The sequence below is a fragment of the Aquarana catesbeiana genome, linkage group LG01 (genome assembly GCF_042186555.1).
Source record: "Aquarana catesbeiana isolate 2022-GZ linkage group LG01, ASM4218655v1, whole genome shotgun sequence".
NCBI classification, from domain to species: domain Eukaryota; kingdom Metazoa; phylum Chordata; class Amphibia; order Anura; family Ranidae; genus Aquarana; species Aquarana catesbeiana.
This window is the reverse complement of record NC_133324.1, coordinates 167,234,727-167,260,927: the sequence shown is the minus strand read 5'-3', so window position 1 is coordinate 167,260,927 and position 26,201 is coordinate 167,234,727. Positions and strand designations below refer to the sequence as shown.

General features: G+C 41.9%; 1 protein-coding gene across 5 annotated transcripts in view; it reads left to right on the top strand.

Annotated features, from left to right (window-relative positions):
* Positions 1-26,201, top strand: part of MCTP1 (multiple C2 and transmembrane domain containing 1) — a 1,184,139-nt gene that overhangs the window by 535,882 nt on the left and 622,056 nt on the right. For all 5 annotated transcript variants that reach the window (XM_073624522.1, XM_073624521.1, XM_073624523.1 and 2 more), the window contains one exon: positions 2,408-2,594. In XM_073624522.1, the coding sequence (XP_073480623.1) occupies positions 2,408-2,594 (187 nt within the window). The remainder of the gene's footprint in view (positions 1-2,407; positions 2,595-26,201) is intronic.

Here is a 26,201-nt window from a genome sequence, read left to right as displayed (position 1 = left end):
TTTTTATGAAAAAAAGGTTAGCTATGCATTAAGGTTCTGAGAGAGGGAACGTCCTGCATTTCACATAAAGGGTAAATAATTTGCCTTGAGAAAGCTTTGCATTGCTCTGTCTTGAACAGCTAAATGAGTTTTAGGTCTGTGGTTAATATTGTTTGAAGGTATAAAATGCTAGCATGTCTGCATTTCCCTGCCAAATATTTTTAATTAAACGGAGCAGCATGTCTATAATGGTCATCATCCCCAAAAAAGTATTCATATAAAAAGTATTGGTATCATTTCATAACCTTAGAAAAATAGGGAGTATCAACATCCAATCATAATTCCTTTTTCATTAAAGTAAAATAAGATTGGTTGCAAATAGTAATGACCCTTTGCATTTTAACCACTTCAGCCCCGGAAGATTTACCCCCTTCCTGACCAGAGCATTTTTTGCGATTCGGCACTGCGTCGATTTAGCTGACAATTGCGCGGTCGTGCGACGTTGTACCCAAACAAAATTGACATCCTTTTTTTCCCACAAATAGAGCTTTCTTTTGGTGGTATTTGATCACCTCTGCGGTTTTTATTTTTTGTGCTATAAGCAAAAAAATGCAACAATTAAAAAAAAAAAAAACACTATTTTTTACTTTTTGCCATAATAAATATCCCCCAAAAATATATAAAAAAACAAATTTCTTTCTCAGTTTATACCGATATGTAATCTTCTACATATTTTTGGTAAAAAAATTGCAATAAACGTATATTGATTGGTTTGTGCAAAAGTTATAGCGTCTACAAAATAGGGGATAGATTTATGGCATTTTTATTATTTTCTTTTATTAGTAATGGCGGCGATTTTTATCGTGACTGCAACATTATGGCGGACACATTGGACACTTTTGATACTATTTTGGGACCATTGTCATTTATACAGCGATCAGTGCGATAAAAAATGCACTGATTACTGTGTAAATGACATTGTCAGGGAAGGGGTTAAACACTAAGGGGCGATCAAGGGGTTAAGTGTGTTCTAGGGAAGTGTTCTAACTCTAGGGGGGATGGGCTACCACTGATATGACAGCGATCACTGCTCCCGATGACAGGGAGCAGTAAGCAGTAGATCTCTGTCATGTCACTAGACAGAACAAGGAAATGCCTTGTTTTCTCACCACAATCGCGGTCGGCCGGCGAACATCGTTTTCCCGGGACCCGCGGGCATGCTCACGATAGGCGGCAAATTGAAAGGGACGTACAGGTAGGGCCATTTGCCTGCCTGTGCCATTCTGCCGACGTACATCTGTGTGCGGTGGTCGGCATGCAGTTGAAGTACATTTCCACTTTTGTAATCCAAACCCCACAATATGTTTGTTATGTGTTCCTATTCATTAATCATATATGAAAAAAAAAAAAAATATATATATACATATTTCTTATCTTTTAGATGCTTCTGAGGAGAAGGTGTCATGGCTGACTGCAAGCATTTCTAGCATTTCTCAGCTAGCTCATGTGATCATTGTGATCTGTCCCAATAGCTGGGCTGGGCACTGGCTAAGTCTAGTTCTCATTAGCTTACAATGGGGAACCCTGGTTCCTAAACCCCTTAACCTATTGTTAAGACAGGCAGGTTGACTTACTAAAACTGTAGAGTGCAAAATCTGGTGCAGCTGTGCATGGTAGCCAATCAGCTTCTAACTTCAGCTTGTTCAATTAATCTTTGACAAAAACACCTGGAAACGAATTGGTTTCTATGCAGAGCTGCACCAGATTTTTCACTCTCCGGTTTTAGTAAATCAACCCCACAGTGTTCAAATCTAATACAACTGATGAGATATCTGCCTCCAGAGAGGGTTAATTATGGTAAACACAGCTTCCACCCCCCTCATAACAAAGAAAAAAAAGTAGAATTTTTCCTTGCTGAAAGTTCCAGAAAATAAACATCCAAAAAGGCAAGCTGCAAGTTTTACTATGTGAATGCGGACATGTTACAAATTATCCCAATTTGGCTGCAAAATGTAATATTGTTCTTTGCACAGCTTTACTGAATAAGCAGATCTTTTCACCAGAAACACATTAACTGCAGATATTTTAGAGCATGCAGGGCAGACTTTGTTAGAGAATGAACCAGCCCCTTCATTATGTGTAACAGAAATGAGCAAACACCTCGCCGTATGATCTTCATTCTCTGAAATGAATAGGTTTTTTCAATTTATTTTCTTCTACATGGTTGACTGAGCTATGTAACTGCTGGGCTTATGCAGTATTACTATTTAAATGCAACTTTCTGACTCAGGGTAGCAGATCGCAAATATACAGATCCCCCATTTGATGTATTGTACAGTACTGTTGGCTTTACATGGGCTATGTTAGGCCCATCTTATTTTATTGGGTGAAGAGAGACACTTGCTGATTTTGAAATTTTTGCTTCCAGGTGCCAGGTTGACCTGTCGGCCTTGAGCAAAGAACAAACTCACAAACTGAAGCTGAATTTGGAAGAAGGGGAAGGTTGCCTGGTTCTGCTGGTGACTCTGACAGCCTCATCTGCCATCAGCATCTCTGACCTCCATGTCAGCTGCTTAGAAGATCAAAAAGAGCGCGAGGAGATTCTGCGGAGATATGTACGTAATACTAATTAGATGTCTTTCAGGTGGTACTTTAGTGGCTACTAAAAACAGAACGGTCACAGTTAGCAGAGACTAGAATTAATTGTGGCTGTGTGCAGCAGTTTAGTAAGTGCAGTACCCTGTATTTCCAAATCTACACAAAATACAGTCTGGATGGCCATGATTAAAGCTTTAAATTCAGGCTAATAAACCCCACTGCTGAGGGGAGTTACATTAGTACCGGTATTTCAGATGATTAAAGTTAAAGTACAGTGAGTACGATCACTTAGTACCATACGTAGTACAGCAATATATACAGCTATTTTTTCTAGAAACTGTGTGCATTTGGAAATCATTATTCAGAATTCAAATTATTCAAAAAATAAAAGCATACGTTCCAGTGTATATCGATGTGCGGGGTATTTGTAATATTATTACTACGTACTTATATTTATTATTATTTATTTATTTATTATTATTAAGTACTTTGCCATGCTTTATTAATTTTATGAGATTCAGATTTATTTTTTGTATGTTGCCATATCTTACAGAAGAATTTATTTTGTATAATAGAGTTTTCTATGGTTTTAGTGTTTCAAAATATGTTAAACATAATAAATAATGTACAACTGCATATAACTGAGAAAAACAAAGGAATATCATAAATATTGATACATGTGGAACCTCAGGCTAATAGAGAAAATTATATCAGAAATATCCAAATTGTCTACTTTGAATAGAGAAGCTACTTACAAAATAGCCCAAAAATCAAGGAGAGTTACCAGCAATGGGATCTGTTAGGGTGTGAGATATAACCGTCTCAACCGGGGTTGAGGCAGGGTACCGACCATCCTCCCAAAGTGATTGGAGGGTGGGCCAGGACAGACCACAGCCAACTGATTCCTGAGCCCTCAATATACTGGTCAATGGGTTGTAAATGGGAAAATCTGCGAAAAATGTAAGAAAAATGGGATGTGTCAAAGAAAGTGAATCTGGTATATCATGTTTATTGACCTGTCCCGAGCTGTGAAAATCTTGTTTATTTCATTTTTATATTATTCTATCTATCTATCTATCTATCTATCTATCTATCTATCTATCTATCTATCTATCTATCTATCTATCTATCTATAACAGCGATCATTAAATAACAATACAAGCCAATAGTTTACTAAAAGTGAAGCAAAAGGTATTACACAGAAACATTTGCAATATTAAATATTGTCAGCTTATAGATTATGTTGTAATATTCAATTTAGCTGTAAGAAGCAGGTACCCAGCTAGGGTCTGATCAAGCTCATTTAGATTTAGAGGTCATTTCTATAGGACAGTGATAGCAAACCTTGGCACCCCAGATGTTTTGGAACTACATTTCCTATGATGCTCATGCACTCTGCAGTGTAGTTGAGCATCATGGGTAATGTAGTTCTAAAACATCTGGGGTGCCAAGTTTTGCCATCACTGCTATAGGATATATACAAATACTTACACCACAGTATACCTGTGCTAGTATTGGCATGTTTACTTGTACGTACATTGAAAAAGCATAATCGGTAATTTCTGCAATATTAATTTGAAGCACAGGAACAAAATTTCTCCAATACTTGTTTTAGGCCTATTTTATATCAGCGACTTCATGACATAATTATCTTTAGAGAACAAGCACAGAAGAGTAGAGGTGAGCACTTCCAGCAGACAGACAGCAAGTGGAGCTCTAACACTAGTGTTTGGCTGCAAAGACTATCGCTAAAAGTAGGCTTGTAAGAGTGGAGAAAAAGCTATTTCCACTTAATATCACAAAGCTTTTATTGTACAGTACTGCAGGTGTTTAGAAGCCTTCTCTAGACACTCAGCCATTAAACCAAACTCTTCCTAACAAAGAGATGCTTAATTTTTTTTCTCCCAGATTATAAAATATTTCTACTCCCTGACTGGAATCCTTTCAATAACTGAATTTAATAAAGATGTGCCTTATCAGTCAGCGCAGATAACATGAAGTGCTGGTACTAATGCCGTACAATATTCTTCAAACAGATTAGCTGGATGTGCACCTTGGTAAATTTATTCAGGCTATCTCCACTGAATCAGCTGTCTGCTAATGCTCGAACAACTTATACTCCAATACCGTTATCATAAACACACTTTAATAGAGGTGACTTAGCACGGCTAAACAAAACCTTTTATTCAGGAAACTAATGGAGACTGAAAGTGGTGTATTTAGATAGTTGAAGCTGCAATATTATGACAGAAATCATGGCTAGAAGGCTTTAACGCCCTTGGCCTCGTGCCATATGAAATTCCTTATACAGTGGAGAGTGGCACAAGTAAAGAGGCAAGATACAGTAGCCCGGGAACAAAACACGCGCAGCCTAAAGCTTGCTCAGCAGGTTATCATGGGGCAAGAGTACAGTGTCATTACCTGCTGCCGTCTAGAGGTAGTGCTCAGTGTGAAAACTGACATTTTCATTGCTGGTTCAAAGTTTGATTCTCAGGTTGATACGTAATACAACTTTCTTTCTATATTGTATTTTCTAATACTTAAAAAATAGCTCATTCAATTTCTGACTCTTAGTAATAAAAGTGTATGTAAAGGCACATGTAGATTAGAATGGGAAAGGGTTAGACCGTTTGTCAAGTTTTTATTGCGGTCTGTGTCCCTGCTGGCAGGATTCACCCCTTTATTTGACCTGGTGATCGTTGTTACTGAGGAAAATGAATGGACATCCAAGCTTTTTGAGTCATCATCAGAGCAAGAAGTGAGGGGAAATTCTCCAATAGGCACACATGTTCTTAAGACAACTCTCAAAGATAAGATATATGTTAACTCTGGAGAGATTTCCAGCAAATTTCAGTTGCATCTTCAGGACAGGAAGTGAAGGGAAATTTCCTTTCAGCAGGACAGGGAAAGTAAATTACTTTGACTGAAGTTTAATCCTTGTCTATTCTAAAGCTCAAACACAAAGTTTTGGCTTACACACACTATTATTATTTATAACCCAGGTAGAAAGATATTTTCATTCTATATAGTGTAGCACTATTCCCCCATCCCAGGAGATAATGGAAATGTTGAGATCTCCTTCCATTTCCAGTGATAACCTGCCCTGTAACTGGACTCAAGAATAGTCCAACATATCAATGACAATAATTGGGCTACATTGATACAATGAAATAAACAGGGTTGGTGTTTGTCCTCTATACCACCAGTAAAAAGGTCTTGCCTGAAACTGAGTGGAGCCTTCACCTTTCCTTTCTCGGGACATTCTTAGTCCTGGGTCTGTGGGGGGTCCACATGGAATGCTCTCTTCGTGGAGGTCTGTGAAGGGCAGTAGGTGATGTAGGCCACAATATCTGGGTTTCACAAGTACCTAGTGGGTTTCTTTCTCGGTTGCTTCTGGCAGGTCACCTTACCCTCTGTGTCCACCATCAGTCACTTCTCACACCCTTGTAATTATGCAGGGATCCCTTCCTCTCTTCCACTTGGAAGGCTGCCTCCCCTAGAAGACTGTCTGACACCCATAGGCAGGACTAACCCCCCCCAGGCTGCACTCTATTTCCCTCTCTTGCCTACACAAGGAGGTGAGGCTTAGTCCTGCCACCAGTGGGGCCAATCAACATCCCCCCCAAGCCATTGTGTAAAAAAAGAGGCACCCTGCAGTGCTGCAGCAATGCCCGGGCTATGCAGTGCCCAAGCCCTAAAGGGGCAAGTGGCCATAGTTACACAAGTACTGTGAAATCCTACTGCTGCCAGCTGTAAACCTTCAAATTCAATATTTGCCTGTCCTTTTAAAGACTGCCAAGTAACTGAATCTACTGCATATTTTTACTCCCATCATGTGTGATTGTTTTTCTTTATTTAATTTATATTGAAAGGATTATTCTGTTTTCTTTTGGGAAAAGTAGAAAACAAAGTTAGGTATTTCTTTGGAGCTCTCTGTTCAACGTGTCTCCAATCGTGGTGTGCCACTCTTCTCATGTCAAACAACACAATACTCATTTATTTTACTGTATTCACTGTAATGTAACATTATTGTGCTAGAAAGAATGGCCACTCAGATGAAGATGATGGGGGCCCAACTAACTCAATTTATGATCTTGGGTGGGCAGACTCCTTTTTTAAAAAACCTAGTGCAAAAATATCAGTATACTGTGCTCTATTACAGGCAATTCAAAATTTATGTTGACAGACTAGGCTAGTTTGAAAGTTCAGGTAATGAAGAACTTTGTGCTCCACATTATAATATTAAATATGCCCTGTTGTTTTATCATTAGGAAAACAGGAAGATCTAAATCTATACTGTAAATTTACACCTAGAATAGTATACATCTTTGTCATGCAAATGTACAAAACCCTAAACTTCATATTACAGTGTAACCGTTATTTGCTTTCTCTGTTTTCTCTAAAGATAACCTTTCTCCATGCTGGATTCTATATTTAGTCCTATGGACAATCCAGCAGAGGGAACACAAAGACTTTTTTTGAATAAAAGTAAGCAACCCATTAGTGGGAGTCCAGCCACATGTATTTTCATTGTGCATTGAGTTTATTGGCGTGTGTCTTCAGGGGAAATTTACCTTCGCCAGGACAAGAAATAAACAAAATATTTCCAATGGGAACAGATACATCAATAACTTTTTTTGGGGAAAATAATTTAACCATTCAAAATTTTTAGTAAATGAACAGAATTATGCACAGCTATTAACCAACATCGGAGCATTGCATTCACTGCAAAAATATTATTTTCACAATGGCCATCTCTATTAAAACACATTCTGTAATGGATTCTTTTGTGCAGATCACAGATCCAAATGATTTTTTATAAGGGGTCTTATGTATGCTAGATATAGACCTATCACTATGATGAAGGTGTTTTCAGTACTTTCTGGCTTCTTCGGTATGGTCTTGGTGACAGTGTGTTAGAAAGCAATTTACTGAAGCAGTGTATGTTCAACTACTACAGTATGGCTTATATAATACTATATACTATTAAATGTAGTCTACATTAGCATGTAAACCAGTAATGTTCAAGTAGGGGGCTGGGGCAGCTTTCTCATACCTGCCTTCTGCCTGCATTTTCCTGTCAACTCCTGGGAGAGGATGAATATATCTGTATAATATTTACTGGTCTATGCCTGAAAAGTGTCATCAAGTATGGAGCAGGCTAAGTATAGTTTAGCGCTGGACACAAATTTAAAAGAAATCTATTTTCACAGCGTACTCATTTTATAACATCAGCATTGTAATAGCAATTCAAACAATATTTATGTTTGCCAATTCAGTATAAGCTTACTTAAAAAAAAGTTCATGCTGTGAGGCTGCCTGTCATCTGACCATCTCATTCCTGAATTCCCTGCATGCTTTGCAGCTTCTCTACCCACTATTTACTTTAAAATTCTAAGAACTACATATCCCATGGTACCTAGCTGCCTGTAAACTGTGATTGCTATTCTGATTCAGCCTCCAGTGATCCCCACGGCAGACACCCCCTATTTGAAGGCCCTAATTGGTGGCATGAGGAGCACTTATAATAGGGAGCACAAGAAGGTCCAGGATTCCCAGAGATCAGGAGCTGCAGCATTTATGTACTCAGGCTGTGGTACTTTGACAGACTGCATTTTCTGGCAGGCCAGACTGAACCCAGGCCAGCACTCTCCAGTCTTCCTTCAAGGCTTCCTTCCACCTCAGCTGAGGTGGGCCTTCCAGCCAGGAAGAAGTGGAGGAGCCCAGCTTGAGCCAGGTATAGCATTGTCCCTTTTTTATACACAGGAAAGTCTCAGCCAGGAGGAGGCTGTGGAAAGTGGCAGCCAGGAGGTGGCAAGGGTAAGTGGCAGCCAGGAGGTGGCCAGGCCCAGAAGCCTGCCTGAAACCCAGGTCCCTCCCCTCCGCCTTCCAAAAAAAAGCCCAGGAAGAGGAGTAACCTGGAGGAGGCAGCACTTGGCCTATTTCGGAAGGCTACTGCGGCCCTCAGAACCCCCCAATAATCAAGATAATCAAGACGACTATGCCTACATGGCAGCCTGCAAAATGCAGGAAATGGAGGAGGGCCAACACCTCTTATATGAAGAAGTTATGTTCCCATCCCTAAATAAGGGGTTGAAGGGTGAACTCACAAGTCAAAGCCACGTTTGTGAGTTCAACCATGGTCCTCCTCCTCCTCCTCCACCTCCTGCCACAACTACAACACCAGAGCCACAGCCTGGAAGCAAGCGTGGACGGAAGACAAGAAAGTGATGGCCTGGGTTCAGTCTGGTCTGACAAAAGACACAGGCTGTGGTAAGACCACAGCCTGGGGACAGATATGTCATCTGCTGCTGTTCCTGATCTCTTGTAGTCCTGGCTCACTATTATAAGGACTCCTCAGGTCACCTATTTTGACTGTAAAATAATTGATGTCTGCCCTGGGGTCGCAAATTTCACCAGTTTCTCCAGCGTTGCCTACCTGTTTATTTTGTTATGACCCATAATAAATGGCTATTTATTTTTCACAAATACTTGCCTATGTGTTTTACTTCAAAAAGGACAGTTTGTTTGTGAGTAGGCAGGTACATTTCAAAAATAGAAAGTCAAATTAACAAGGGACACCAAAAATAGAAAATTTCTGTGAGCCACAATGGTCCTGTGCCCTACTTATACTACCTCCAGCTGTGTGCGCTGATCATGCTTCATATAGCGTGCAAAGAATTAATTTACAAACCATGCGCTGCGCTTGGGTAACCCAAAATTTCTATCCAACTCTGTGCATGTCAGTGCACTAATATTAAATACAAATATAAAGTGAAGTTATTAAATGTGAAAATCAATATTTGAATAGAACAGTCAAGTGTATAAAAAACAGGTGCTTATTACTCCATAAATTGCGTATAAAGTGCCTTAAAAAATAGAAAAGTGCTTAGGCCTTATAATGAGCACTAAGCACTTTAATATTAGTGCACTGACATGCACAGAGTTGGATAGAAATGTTGGGTTACCCAAGCGCAGCGCATGGTTTGTAAATTAACAAGGGACACCAACACCAACCTCCTTGAGGTTAAAAAATACAAGATAATAATGATGTTGTGGTAACTTGACACAAAAAAAATTATGATGATCACTATAAAAAAAAATAAAAAATAGGAGATCTGGATAAAAAAAATACAAAACACTATAAACAAAAAATCTAAACATTATTATGGAGATCTGACGAAAAAAAAAAAAAATATTCATGAGATCACGAGAAATAATAAAGAAATCAGGTTGTCAGAACTCTGTGTGAATATCAGCAGCAAAACAACTTCATTATTCTAGCATTATAAAGAAGAAGAGAATGCGCTGCATTAAAAGATTTTAAAATTTGCAGCGTGACAAATGTGCTATCTCCATTACAAATGCTAGTTTTACCAGAACGAGCGCTTCCGCCTCGTACTTGGTTCAGAACATGCGTGGAACTTTGTGTGTCAGAATTGTGTACACACAATTGGAATTTACGAGAACGGATTTTGTTGTCGGAAAATTTGAGATCCAGATCTCAAATTTTGTTTGTTGGAAATTCCGACGGAAAATGAATGATGGAGCCTACACACGGTCGGAATTTCGGACAACAAGCTCCCATCGAACATTTCCCATCGGAAAATCCGATCGCGGCATTAGGAGGACTGATGTGGTGATTGTGGTGGTATGAAAGAGGGTAGGGGCTCTGTGGGGTGCATTTAACTAAAGTTAGTTTTCTTTTTTCCTTCAACCAGTGAGTGGATAGGGGAATCCCCCCTGTCGTGTTATTGTATTCTGTCAGAATACAGTGATCCTCGCTGCGGGTGATTGGCTGCAACCTGCTGACTGAAGGAAGTTTTCCAACAGGACTGTTTGACAGAAGCCAATTTAACAATCAACTTCTGTCGAACCGGTAGGGCTACACACAGCTTGGAATTCAACAGGCCCCTGCTGAACTGGCTTATTTTTGATCAATGTGTAGCCAGCTTAAAGTAGAACTATGGGCAACATTTTTTTTTCATTTTGGAAAGAGCAAGAGAAGGTTATGACTTCTGTCAGATTTTTTATTTGTTTTTTGCCATCTGTATCCCATTGGGGGGATTTACCTTCAATTCTTGTCCCATAGCTAAAAACAGGAAATGAGAGGAAATCCTTGCAAATTAAGGGACTTTCTTGTGAACCCCCAGATCACCAGAACTAGTGTCCTCATTGGATGGTTTCTCCTCTATTACTTTTCTGGGAAAAAATCAAAAGTTGGGATTTTCTTTTACTTTCACTTTCAATGATAATGGTAAACAGGACAAATAGAGAGGGTGAATCTCCCTAACGGGTGCACAGACAGCAATAAAAGCTGACAGGGGTTCTAACCTCTCTCCACTCTATCCGAAACAAAAAAAAGTTTTGCCTTTAGTTATACTTTAAGGGGCTCTGATTGGCTCTGAGGGAGGGAGGGTAGCTATCAGAAGCAGAGGGGAGCTATGGGGATACATTTTGTATATTTAGGCTCTTTTCACACGGGGCAGACTCAATTTTGATCAGCAGGGAATCTGTCTACTGATCTTCTGCTGACCAGACCAGAGAGGGCGGATGACAGGTCTGTATCTGCTCAGTTTATGCACAGCAGACATGGACACAGCCCGCTCTGCTCTATGGACTGACGGGTTTAAATAGACCCCCACTGTCTGTTTACACCCAACTACACTCCCATCCGCCTAGAGGGAGGAGATGATCTCTTTTTTTTTTTTTTAGTGGACTGGAATTGGAGGTAGGTGGGTGTAAATGGACACAGGTTCATTTACACCCATCGTTCCATAGGGATGTATGGAGGGTCCAATCGCATTCATCTGAAAAATTGACAGGCGGACCCAATCAGACACTTAATATGAAAGGAGCCATAGCCAGCCTAAACAGTAAAATTTCCTATAATATATTAGCAGATACATACAGATATTCCAAAGTGATCTATACTGTGAGTCACTGCAGAGAGATTTTCAGACATCTGTAAGGCTGCTTTCACACTGGGGCAGCGGGTACGTTAGCGGCGCTTTTCGGCTACTAGCGGGGTGCTTTTAACCCCCACTAATAACCGAAGAAAGGTTTAAAACTGCCCGGGTTGTGGCGCTTCCGAATCGCTTTACAGGCGCTTCGGAAGCACTGCCTATTCATTCCAATGGGCAGGGGCGGTGTATGAGCACTGTATACAGCACTCCTACACCACCCCAAAGATGCTGCTTGCAGGACTTTTTCCCCCGTCCCACAAGTGCACCGCCCCAGTAAAAAAGCACTCAGGCTTTCACACTGGGGCAGTGTTGCCAACCTACCAGACTGAAATTTACTGACACGACACCCAAAATTTACTGGCACCGCCAAGTTTTTACTGGCATTTCCAAAAGTTACAAAATCACAGTTTTAAGTGCAAATGAGAGTATTTAGGCTACAAACAAATACAATATGCAATTAGCAATGTGATTTAAAGTAGATAAGGCAAAAACATATTTATTATTTTATTTTCAATATAGTAAGTAAGTAGCTCAAGGACAGGACTCAGGAGGGAAAGAAATTAGAATGGGCACACACTTACATAAAACTGACTCTCACAGTAACACTGACAGCAGTGTGTAGCAGCACAGATGATGATGAGACCTCACTGACACAACATGTCCCCTCCTGAGTCACAGTGACAGTCTCTCTCCAAGCTAAGCGGTCCCTCCAGTCCTCTCCAGTCTAAACAGCACTGACGGTCCCGATCCCAGCTTGCCTTGCTCCAATACCGCAGACCCCCACACGAGCCTCTGGCCACTCTGCTTGGCTCCATTTCACCATGACATCACACGACATGCTCAGGCACCGCCTCCGCCAGAGTCGCCCAATCACACTGCAGCAGGCACTGGGATGGTCTCAGTCAACTCCGGACCAAGCAGAGCGTCAGAGTCATATTTTTTACTGGCAACCCTTTACTTTTACTGGCATTTACTGGCAGGAGAAAATTGTCTGTTTTTTACTGCCTGCCAGTAAAAATACTGACGGTTGGCAACACTGCATTGGGGAGGCATGAGAGGCAGTTTTCAGACGCTATTTTTAGCGCTAAATGCCTGAAGACTGCCTCAGTGTGAAAGGGGTCTAGCTCAAATTAACGAACATGTGTAACCGGTCACAGGCATAGGCATTTCATTCCAGCAGACCCTTACCTCTTTTGCAAGTGAGCAAAAAACACAATGGGGGTTATTTACGAAAGGCAAATCCACTTTGCACTGTAAGTGCACTTGAAAGTGCACGGAAAGTGCACTTGGAAGTGCAGTCGCTCTAAATCTAAGGGGTAGATCTGAAATGAGTGGAAGCTCTGCTGATTTTATCATCCAATCATATGCAAGCTGAAATGTTGTTTTTTATCTCCCTTGCATGTCCCCCTCGGATCTACAGCGACTTTACTTCCAAGTGCACTTTCAGTGCACTTTCAAGTGCACTTGCAGTGCAAAGTAGGTTTTCCTTTAGTAAATAACCCCCAATGTCCAATAAAGATTTCTACTGATCTTGGGAAGTAGTGTAGCTGTGCTGGTCTGTGGTCTCATCACATGCTGAATACAGATAAATAGAAAGTAATAACTAAACACATGGTCACAGTCTGACTGTGAGACAGGACATTTCACAAATCTTTTATATCTAACATTAACCCAGCTTGTTCTACACATATATTTTAGCACTTCACCTTAATGGCAGGTTCCATGCCTTGAATCTGGAACTTGGCTGGCTTGGAGAGAGCTCTGAAGACTGCAGGGCTTCACAGTGATCGGTACTGCAGTGTGCCAAGCTTTCTCTGGCCAGCTCCGCCCACCCCTACTGCTACTCAGGCTGAGAGCCTCGATCCAGCCAGGCACACTATGGCATCAGCCAAAGCTGGGAGAGACCAACCTTGTCCAGTGTGTGGACACTGGATGGCTGCTGCAGATGCAGAGCAGAGGCACGTAACTTTAGCACAGGCATAACTTTAGCCCTGTGTGCAAGACAGTAGCAGAGTTCAGGGAACAGGGAGGTGTGACAGCCAGGCAATTTGGTGGAGAGTTTCCAATCTCCTATATATAAAGAGCATGGTGCAGCTCGCAAATCAATTTTTGCTAGAAATTTATAAAACAGAATGTGGAATAAATATATGATTTTACATTTTGACCATAGATATGCACTAATATTGTTTTATTTTGTCTGTTGGACTCCTAGTTAACTAATACATTATGCGCTGTACATGTGCTAGTATACTCTGTTCTGGTTTTTATTGCAGTCCGTGTTTTCACAATAACACTTCTTTATTCTAGCCAAAACTGGAAAAAATGATTTGGCTTTTGATGCATTTTAAAGGCATTGTACACTTTTAAACGATTTTGTTGTTTTCAGTAGTTATTAGTGTAGTTATATTCCATGTATCGTTTATTTGTCTTACCATGAAATGATGGGCTCACATGTTGTGAATGCAGTTTGTAGTGTCATGGCTGATCAATTTCCCTATGTCCATGTATTCGTGTACATGGCTTGTACCCATTCACTTAAGAGACAGGCAACTTCTTGTTCTGGGTCACAATCCACGTGTCACCATTTCCCCTGTGTTACATCACCAACATGTCAGAAAAAAAAATCAAAAACAGAATCACTCAGTTGGAAAAAGGATCACCCCCGTGTATCAGTGTTTTGTTGAACCACCCTTTTCTTTAATTATTTATTTAATGATTCTGTTTTTCATACTCTTGATGAAAGCAAGAATTGGCCTTGCTGTAAAAATCTGAAATTACATGCACCTGTCAAACAGGTGCGCAAAAATGGTCCTTGGGTGTTAATTGTGCCCATGAAACCTATACCAAAAAAAGACTTCAAGATAAAATCAACACCCACAAAACTAGGCAGCCTAGACAGTCTTGCAGAGATCCCAGATCCCAAAAACATTTAATCAACGATATCGGCATCTGGGGCTTGATAGCTGCTGCTAACCCAGCACTGATTCATTTTGGCAGATTTCAGCCGGTCAACAAGGTCTGTGGACAGACACGCTCTTTAATCTGTCACAAAACCTCTGGCAGCACTGAATGCCCATTCTGAAAAGCATGCTAGATGCAGGGAAGCCCACCAGCTCAATTGCATAATGGGCAAGTTCTGGCCAGTGGTCTATTCTCACAACCCAAAAACCCAGTGGATGGTCTACTGGAAAGCTCTCCATGTCTGTTTTTGCCTCTATATAATCTTCCACCATATGATGCAGACGCTGCCGATGGGATGTGGAAGCTGACAGCCCTGGGCGCCAAGGACTAATATCTTTTTTAAATGCATCACTTAGGTGGCCCCCTTCTCCATTGCTCCTCCTTTGACCAACAGAAGCTTTAAAACTACTTTTTCCATGAGACTGTAATGTACCAGAGTCTGGAAAGGTGTTACATAAACATCTCTTTAAGGTGTCCTCAAGATATTTCATCCTGTGCTCCCTCTGCGAGGGCAGGATGATTTCTGAGACTTTCCCCTTGTAATGGTGGTCAAGGAGGGTTGCCAACCAATAATGATCCTTCTCCTTGATGCCACAAATTCTCAGGTCCTTTTTCAGGCTTTGAAGAATAAGGGAGCCCATGCACTGCAAGTTTGCGAAGGCGTGAGAAGCAGAGTCCTCAGGGTCACTAAGGATTACACTATCTGGAACTGCTTCCTCCCAGCCACGTACCACTCTCAAGGTTTCTGGGGACTGAAAAACATCTCTTAACGTTTGACGTATGTCTTCCTCTGCTTCAATGCCTCCAAAACTGCCAGAATTCTCCTCCCTCTCCTCTTGTGTGTTCTGTGGCATCGCAAGAATTTTAGTCTGCATAAAGCGGGTCTTAAGAGAAAAGGAAGTCCCCCTCTTCCTCCCGCTGCTCTACCTTGAGTGCCCTGTTCATAATTCCATGCAGAGATGCTCTAGCAGGAACACAAGAAGGATAGTGTCAATGATGCATGCATTGTTTAGGCTCACCATCCTTGTCGCCTCCTCAAATGGTGACAGTGCAGTGCATGCATCATTTGTCAGCAGCAATTGGTGTGGGGAAAAGAAGCCATGTTCCCCTGAGCCTGTCCTTACGCCATACTCACACAGGTACTCGTTGATGGCCCTCTGCTAAATGTGCAACCGCTGCAGCATTGCCAAAGTTGAGTTCCACCTGGTGGGCATGTCACAAATTAGATGGTTTATTGGCAGGTGGAAAGCCCGCTGAATATCAGTCAATCGAACACTGGCTGTGTATGACCACTTAAATTGGCTACAGACTCCTCTGGCCTGCCTTAGAAGATCTTGCAAATCTGGGTACCTGTTTAAGAAATGGGAACAAGAAGGAAGCGCCACCTATGTGCAATAAGTTAAGTAGGGTTTAATAGTACAACAAATAATGCACTTACAGGAAGAAGAATAAAATCGGGCTCATCTGTGCCATTTAGCACAAGGTGCGGTCTGGTCTTGGTCCATCTTGTTCCATGGGTTGGCAGTCATTAAAGACGAGATCTGCAGTCTTTCCTGCGGCCACCAGGAAGTCGGCCAAGTCCGGTGAGGAACGCAGGTGGAACACAGGTGATGACGTCACCAGAAGCGGAACCAGGGGAAGCACCGAGGGAGAAGAGTCTAGAGAGAACACACAGGCTACGCGCTCAGAGTCATAAGCTCCTTCTACAGGCCTATTACTACCTGTTTAAAAAATGCTGCACCAGCAAATTGAGGACATGTGCCAGTCATGGCACATGTGTCAACTTTCTCTGTCGACGGGCGTACAGAAGGTTAGTGCCATTATCACACACCACCATTCCTGGCTCAAGCTTCCGTGGTGTGAACCACCTCTGGGCCTAACCCTGCAGAGCTGAAAGAATCTCTGCTTCAGTGTGGCTCCTGTCCCCTAGACAGACCAGCTGAAGCACTGCATGGCATCTTTTAACCTGACTTGTTGAATAGCCTCTTGAATGCTTAGGGGGTTCTGGTTCATATGACAGTTCATCAGAGGAGGGCATGGAGGAGGATGAGGAGGGGGTGGAGCTGACAGATCTAGCATCATCACCACCAGGTATATAGAGATGTGGCGGAAAAACAAGTTCCAGCATTGAGCTCTGTTCTGCATCCTTCCTAGTTGCAAGCAGAGTTATCCAGTGTGCTGTGAACAAAATATATTGTCCCTGACCATGCTTGCTGGACCACGTGTAAGCAGTAAGGTGGACCTTGCTGCTAACTGCCTTGCCCAACAATACCAGTATATTGCCTTCCACGTGATGGTACACAGCTGGAATGGCCTTACATGCTAAGAAATAGCGACTGGGAACCTGCCATTGTGGTATAGCACATTCTTCAAATTCGTGGAAGGGGCAGAATCCACCAGACAGAAAGGCAGGAGTTGTAAAGCGAGCAATTTGAACAAGCTGGAATTTGGATGCTGGGCATGTGGGTGGCAGGGAGTGTATTTTTTTTCGATGCAGCAGCTGTGGCAGAAGACTGTGCCTGCTATCCAGCTGGTAGTGTGCTGCTGGCAGACGTGTTGCAAGGACCTGTGACACCCTTTGCTATACCATCATCCCTGTCAGTGGAGGGTGCTGAGAGGTCATGAGATATAGCGGGGGTAGACATGAAAGGTGAGCTTTCAGGTGCTCTTGCTCTTGGCTGAGAGGTGGGAGGTTAAATGCCTTTGCAAGCATGTGGTACCCAAATGGCTGGTGTTTTTGCCACGCTTGATCTGCTTGCGGCAGAGATTGCAAATTGCATCCGTTCGATTAGCTGCACATGTGCTAAAAAGGCCCATACAGCTGAGCTGTGGGAAGTGGGCCAGGAGATAACAGCTTCACAATTTGATGTAATAGGGTGGCTGCTCTACTGTTCCATGATTGCTGCCTTTGAAGGACATCCTGCCTCGTTAGGGTTGTGCCTCCCCCTCACTTTTCTCCTCTGCTCTACCCGGGACACAAGTTGCATCAATGACTTCATCATCGTCTCCATCCTCATCATCACTGGAACCATCTTGGCAATACGCTGCAACTGGGGGAATATGACTGCCAATTTGTTTTTTATCAGTATTCTCTCGTCTGTGAAGGCTCATGTTACTTCCTTCCTTGACCTCAGAACCAACATCAGAATCAAGTAATGCTTGTGCATCGTCAAGATTCAAGTAGCTGATGCTTCGTTCAAATAATTCAGTTGACTCCTCCATGCATTATGCTGGGGCTATGGCAGGAGTAGCTGTGGACAAGGAGGCAGAATAAGCCGCTCTGGCAGGTGCGGTGGACTGCGCACCAGTCTCAGCTTGGGTGATAGAGGATGAGGATGGGTTAGTAAGCCAGTCCAACACTTCCTCTGCATACTGTGGCTGGATAGCATGGGCAACACCACTAAACTGAGAAAAACATGCCCTGCCTGAAGACGGACCACGTCCACCTTTGCCTGTGGACACAGACGCTGCTGGCCCCCTCATAGTGGTATGGAAATGTCTGCCTCTCCTTGTTGGCCTTCCAGGCATGATGGGGGGGGGTGTTATTACCCAAATTTAATAGATACTGAGAAATGTGATGTTTGGTGTACTTTAAATTGAGGACTGCCGCTAACAAAAATGTAAAAACTATAAAAAAAAGGGGGGGGGGACAACAGCATCACAGTCAGAAAAACTGCGGCTGACCATTTAAACAAAGAGTGGCAGGCACAGGACAAAAAACAAACAAAACTAAAACGCAGCAACTGAAAAAAAAAAAGGTGTATACCTCACTGTATACAGCAGTAAATGTTATGTAATGCTGTGTTAAACACTGATACTACACTATACTCACACTATACTGACACACTATACTCACACTATACTGACACTACACTGACACACTATACTATACTCAGACTACTCTAACACAACACTGACACTCAACACTTAGAGTCACAATAACACACTAACTTGCTAGTAACAAACAGAGCCCTGCTCTATCTATCTCCACTCCAACAACACACTGCAAAAGGTTCCTGTGGGAAGAAACCTTTTAGTGTGGGGTGGGACTATGAGCACTGAGCCATGATTGGGCACAGTCATCATGACTTTGTCTAATCATAGCTCTGACTGTGCTCTGTGCCCCGATTGGACAAAGCCTTGCACCTGACCATTGGCCAGGTACATTGCTTCATCCAATTAGGGCCCTAGAATGCACTATGCAGCACGTAGTGTATTGTGGAGCACTCGCCAGGCAAACATCCTGTGGCTGTGACAGGTTCTCTTTATGGAGAGATGCTAACAGGCATGTAAACAAAGAGCCAAAATTGGAAGCGACTAAACAGCATCCGATTCGCATGACGTGAACCAAACTGGCTTTCTGTGGAGCATTTACTGCTAAATTCAAAAAGAGCCATGTGCATTTTCTGGGCACTGCGGTGCAGTTCAGATGCGCATGAATCACACATGTCATCGGTTGTGAACACAAATTGTGAAAAAAACAGCCAGCAGGTCTGGTATGGATTTTAAAGGGAACCCCACATCAGAATAAAACAAAAAACGGTGTGGGTCCCCCCAAATCCACTTAGGTCTGGTATGGATTTTGAGGGGAACCCACAGCAAAATTAAAATCAAACTGGCGTGGGGGTCCCCCCCAAAATCAGTACCAGACCCATACCCCCCCCCAAACCATACCATCTTACATGCCTTCAATGGGGGGGGGCTTTGGGGTAGGGGAGCCTTGGCTGGTGATTATGGGGGGGCAGGAGGCTTATCATAATCTGGAGGCCCCCTTTAACAAGACCCCCAGATCCCTCCCCATGTGAATGAGTAGTGGTACATTGTATCCCTACTCATTTACCAAAAAAAAAGTGTCAAAAATAAATAAAAACACAGACAATTTTTGACAAATCCTTTAGGGAAGGGGGGGGGGGGCACGAAAGGCCTGGTATGGATTGGGGCGGGGGGGGCCCACTCTGTTTTTTTTTTTATTGTCAGCAATTCTTTGGTTTACATTTAGCTGTCAGCGGGGTAGCACTCATTCACAGTCATCTGTGAATGGAAAACTACAAAGTCTGGCAGCATTTGCGGCTGTCGGCTTGTAGTTTTCAATTAAAGCGGAGTTCCAGGCTTTTTTTAATTTATTAAAAGTCAGCAGCTACAAAAAGTGTAGCTGCTGACTTTTAATAAACAGACACTCACCTGTCCCACGGTCCAGCGATGCGGCCTCATGGAGCCACCCTCCTCTCACCCTCCTCTCCGCGGCACTGCCATTGAAACTGTGGGCACCCAGCCGTGACAGCTTGCGGCTTCACGGCTGGGCACACACTGCGCATGCGCAAGTCGCGCTGCGCTTTCTGAGTGGACAGGCAATCTTCTGGGACCTGTGATGTGTCCCAGAAGATTGACGAGAGGGAGGGGCCGCCTAGGGGGAGAGGAGGAGTCGCCTAGGCAGCCCAAATCCGGAAGCAGGAAGTGGGACAGGAAGTCCCACTCAAAACTAGGCACCCCCCCCCAAAAAAAAAAGGACATGCCAAATGTGGCATTAAAGGGGGTGAGGAGTGCTTAAAGCAGAAGAATTCCGCTTTAGAATGTTAGAATGTATCCGCTTCCTCATATGAGGTACAAGTAAGCCGATACACTGGCAGATATCCAGGAGACCTACATGGAATCAGTGACCTGCTGATTGCTGGAGCAATGCTTTACAGGCTTCCAAAACAAAAAATAATAAATGCAAATTTTTTTACCTGCAAAAAAAATGTGCATTTATTATTTTTTTGTTAAAAGGTGAACTTATTCTTTAAACTTAAAGTGGTTACAAAGCCTTAAGGTTTTTTCACCCTAATACATCCTATGCGTTAAGGTAAAAAACCTTCAGTGCTGCAGGATCCCTCCAGCCCCCCTATAAACTTACCTGAGACTGATCCTGATCCAGTGATGTGCACGAGAGCAGAGGCTCTCGCTGCTGTCTCCCTCCTCACTGGGCAGCTTGATAGCAGCGGGAGTCATTGGCTCCTGCCGCTGTCTATCAAATGCTGTGACAATGGGGGGGTCTGTGTCAATGGACAAAAGACAGGGCGGCTCAGGAGCGAACACACCCGAGTGCCCCCATAGAAAGTATAACATGTTTATTTTTTTACTTAATAAAAAATGAAACTTTAATGTTAAATGTTACTTTAACCTTTATTATTATACATGATTTATAAAGCGCCAACAGTTTGTGTAGCACTTTACAAAATGAAGGCAGTCATTACAGTCACAATACAATTTGGTTCAAGAGGAATCAGAGGGCTCTGCTCGTTGGCGCTTACAATCTAAGAGGGAGGGTCAATTTATACAAAAGATAATAGCTGTGGGGGATGAGCTGATGGAGAAAGTAAAAAACAGTGTATTAGTTAGAAGCAGGATAGGCTTCTTGAAAGAGAAGGGTTTTCAGGGATGGTCTAAAGATGGATAGATTAGGAAACAGTCGGACAGGTTGGGGTCGGGAGTTCCAAAGGATGGGAGAAGCTCTGGACAAACCTGGAGGTGAGCATGGGAGGACTTGACAAGGGAGCTAGACAGCAGGGCGTATTGGGAGGACCAAAGAGAGCGACATATAATTATAATTATAATTTTGAGATCAGGCTAGTGATGTAGCTGGACAAAAACACATAATAACCTCAAGATCCTGACAGGGGAGGGGGGAGCCATGATGTGATAGTGATGTAGCTGGGGCAGAGTTGTGGATGGCTTTGTAAGTTATTGTTAGTACTCTGAATTTTATTTCTTGAGTGAGTGGGAGCCAATGGAGGGACTGGCAGAGAGGGGTGAAGGACAACCTTTAACTTTAAATTATCTGTCTAACTTATTTAAAAACTTTTGAATTCATTTGTGCTGCATTATAGAGAACCTCTACATCTCTGTTCTGTGTGCGCCTGGGAAGTAAATTTTGGTATTTCTTTACAACCATTCAAATGCAATTTAATGATAATCTATTATTAACACTGTATTTGATATGCCAGGCTTTAATCTAGAAGTAAATATAAGCAGGTCAGAAACAGCTGGGAATTTTTTGTTCTTTTATTTGTCCTAAAAAACGACAATAAAATGAATAAAAAAGTACTTTCAACAACCATCAAATGAAACTAGAGTCTGTCTTATGTTATTGCAGAGAGATTGAACATGTAAGCTGATACCTGTTTTCCTTTTCGTCTTACATTTTGCCGTCCGCTGTTTTGTATGTGTAGACCGAATGCTGTGCACTATGCATACACATCAGTAATGGGAAGCTTACAGAAAATAGGTTTAACTTTTTGCTAACAGACACTTGTACAGGTCAGGCAGGACACCTTTGTTACAAATGTTTGTACTGCAAGCCTGCCTGTGTTATAATTGCCATATTTTTTTCCTGGCCAATGACCCATACATACTGTACTGAAGAGCAGAAACAGATGGCTAAGCCTCTTACAATAATTACACAATTGCCATCATTTCTATTGATTTTCTGTTTTATCTGCTGCTCTCCCTCCATCCCCATGTGCCATTTATGAAAACCTCTATAAATTATCATGCCCCGACTAAAATAGAATTTATTTATATGTGATTTCACTCACCGGGATCCGTAAACCTATGAGATGTTCTTGAATGAAACATCTAATGAGCTGACCCTACGTCCTGATCGAAAAGTCCTGGGAAATGACAGTATTAGACGCTATTTAGCCTGTTCCTGGCTCAAAGACAAAGCCCTACGCATTAAAAGGGACATTATATCTTGAAGTGATAATGTTAAACTGCCTAAAAAGATTACAAATGCTTTTCTTTTTTTTGCTAAAAGAAGGAAAAGGTCCACTAATGGTTAGCAGACCAAGAGAGATTGTCTGACCTTTTCAGAACGGGTGTGCTGAACCCTTGGTTCCCCTTGTCACAGTTTAAAAACCGTAGGAGCTAGTTTAGAAAAGAAGTTGTTAGCATTCGATTTCTATTATGACATTTCACAGTCATCCGATTTAATGTCCCTTGACCGGATTGTCCACTGTGAGACGATGGGCTTGAAATGTTATTTAGAGCATTGATAAAAGGTGAGCGCTTCTAAGATGACAGCGAGTCATAAGGCTGGTGGTGTGACATTAATTTTCTCCATAACAGAGATGGAATAAGACGTCATAGTGACAAGCTGTCAATCAGGGCTGGCCCCTCTGTGGAACTCAATGCCATAGGATGGGGTATTGCTTCTCCCATAATGGAGCTGAGCCGAGACTCTCTCCTTGACAGCTGCAGCAACCATACTGAAAATATATTATACAGCCTTTCATTAAAAAAATAGAGAGGGCTCATCTCTGGAGCATTTCATTTTTTTCCATCTTTTGAAGATAGAGCAAATTCACAACAAATCATAGATTCCTGTGCAGCAGTATTATTTTCTAGTCCCAGGAAAAACATCCATTTTTTTTTTTCCTTTCCGGATGACAATTTTCATAAATAACACATCACAAATTCTGATAGCAAATTGCTCTGTAGAGCCAGGTATTTATGATAATCTAGCATTTATATTTGCTTATTACAAAGCAGAGAGTTTATTATAGGTGCTTACTCTGTACAGAAGTTAATACATATTTATTATTATGCAATCCGACCAGTGCAGAGCACTGTAATAAGCCCACCATAAATCCCTATCCTAAACACATTGCAGTCTATATGTGTAATATTTTTTCATTAACTTTTTAACATCTTCCCAATAAAAACGGTTATGTTTGCAGCTCCATGTTTTGCATTGACTTAATATCTTGTACGCAGGGTTGTAAAAGTTGGTGGGTTGTTTTGTCAGATTAATTTAAGCTGATGCTGTTAATTCTCTAATTTATAGTATATTTGTGCTTCACATGCTAAACATTGACAAAAAATCACTAACTTAGAGCTCAATATCAAGAATGCTTCTAAACAGCATGATCAGAAATAAAAATTGAAAGTTTTTTTTACTAGACAATCCAAATCACTAGAACCATTTCAAACAAAAAGGTTACTGCCCACCCCTTTACCTTCTCTGTTTGGTAGGGAGCCACCTGTTGATGAATTCTATTATTACAGCATAACCATGCAGGCACAATGAAATTCTGAGTGCCGCTATATCTTAAAGGGTAAACTTAAAGCGTATCTCTAGCCAAAACATTTTTTTCTCTAGTTTTTGAAGTAAATAAGGGTAAGACTCTCAGTTTTACTGTTCTCTTTGATGTTATTGAGGATAATTTTCTTCATTCCTCAGGCCTCAGACAATTAAAAGCTGAAAATGATTTTAACCTCCCTGGTGGTTTTCCCGAGTGTGGCTCCGGGATAAATTTCAGTACCATTAGTGGTAACCCTGAGCCACATTTGGGATTGCATTGCAGGATCCTGGTGCAGGTTACTGTTAGGCGCTCGTCTTCTCCTTGTGGCCTAGGCTCTTGGGAATGTGGCTCAGTGGAGGTCCTCGCCGGCGGTTAACCAAAGACACATACACACATAGGTATGCTGAAAATGATTACAAGTCTTTATTTTTAGATTCGCTTTTTTATGCTGTCTTTACAAGACTCTGCCCACAATTTGGGGGCCAATCAAAATGATAATACATATTAGCATATTCGGTAATTTCCAAACATATCCCAATCTTGTGATTTTCTAAACATTAATAATACCTACATCTTGTGATATCAAAAATGGTGACCCCTGTAGTTCAAGTTAATAGGTCAAAACATTCCTCATCCTCTGTCACTTGTCTGCTGGACAACCGCAGCTTCTTTAAAAAAGACAGAGACAAAACCACAAGCAGATGTTTCCTCAAATAAACACAGAAAAAGAGGAAAAGACATATATGAGATATTTCAGTAAATCATAAGGCAGTCTGATCTTAAAAAAATATACTAAGATATGTTTCTGATTATTAAAGCAAAATAAGCAATGTGAAATCATGAACAGAGTGAAATCAACAATTAATCAATTAATCAATAATGTAATGTAATATGGAATCTCCTTACAATCCTCCCTTTGACCATTCGATATCATCGAAATGGTCATTCTACCTATTCGTCACGCCTCAAGGAGTCATATTCCTCGGCTACCTTTTCATCATGCCTTAAGGAGTCGTATTCCTCGGCCTCATTTCCCTGGTTCTCGTACCATACCGTGGGATCTCTGGTAATGGAAGTCAGCTTCATGGTTTCGGAAGGTGCTTTGCTACCCTTTTTGTAGAGGCATTTAAGTAACATGAAGCATGCATACAAGAACAATATGAAAAGCAGTATGGTAAAAATTGTCATTGCCACTTCTAAGACATTGGCAAGAACTAGGGGGAGTTCCATTCAAAAAAGGAGTGATGTTTAAGGGAATGGCCATTAATGGGATTCTGGCTGTACTGGGGTGGAGTTTGCTACATATCCAACATTTCTCAAAACCAGACTTCTGTGCATAACTGTACTTAAACTTCAACAACAACATCTTGTCAGTGAAACCTGAAGGGGGTTCAGTGGGGGATATACTTCTTTTATATTTTATACTAGATGTATTGGCTGTCTGTGTATTTCCACATATCCCTTCTAGTGACCCTAAATCTTCTGGATGGTACACACAATTTGTTATTAACCAAGTAGGTATGAATACTATCAGAATCAGACATGTCCAGAAGCATAATGTTTTTCCTGACACAAAGGTGGAAATCATTTTGTCAGGTACTGTGTGCAAAGTTCTGTTACACGTTTCTTCTTGTTGGTGGGGGATTGGTCTCGTCGTCCAGAGAGATTTGTGTTATGCCTTCTTGAATGTCCTTCAAATCTGGTCGCTGTTCCTGGTCAGAGGAGTCTTGGGGTGCTGGAGGAGGGTCAGGGGTCTGGGGTTGCTGTGGACACTTCTTTAACCGGCTGGCGTGGATCCAGGTGTTTCCTAGATCGGTCAGTACAGCAGTTCTGGAAACCTTCTCTATTCTCCAAGGTCCAGAGAAAATGGGTCCAACCTTCTTTTTGTGTGCCAGTTGTTTCACCAGTACTTTGTCTCCTGGGATGAAGGGATGAGTAGGTTCTGTTGAAAGAGGAGAAAAGGTGACAGAAACTTGTTCGTTCATATCCTGTAGCATACTTACCAGATTTTTCACGTACATTTCCTGTTGAGAATAGATGTTAATGTCAGTGTTTTGATCTAAGAGGGGCAGCTCTATGTTTGCAGGAACTCCCATCAAAATCTCAAAGGGTGAGAGTTTTGTTCTAGCATGTGGTGTTGTTCTGATCTGAAATAGGACAGAAGGAAGGTAATCCAACCATCCTTTCATGGTGCCCCCCGTGGCTTTTTTTAACTTGTCCTTAATGTTCCTATTCATTCTTTCCACTACTCCTGCACTTTGTGGGTGGTAAGGGATGTGCAGTTTCCACTGTAAGCCTAGTAGCTTAGCTAAAGTCTGTGTAACAGAGGAGCTGAAGGCAGGCCCTCTGTCTGACCATATGGCCGTTGGTATTCCGAACCTACAAACCCAATGGTTCAGTATGCATTTGGCAGCAATTTTGGCAGTCTCACCTGTACATGGAATTCCTTCAATCCAGCCTGACCATTTGCATACGATTACGCAAAGGCATTTCAAATTACCTCTTTGTTTGGGCATGTGTGTGAAGTCTATTTGCAAATCTGTTAGGGGACCCAGGGGTGAGGGCAGGTGGCCATGTAATCCATGATTTTTCCCTTGGACATTGTTTTGTGCACAGGTTAGACAACTGCTGGTGA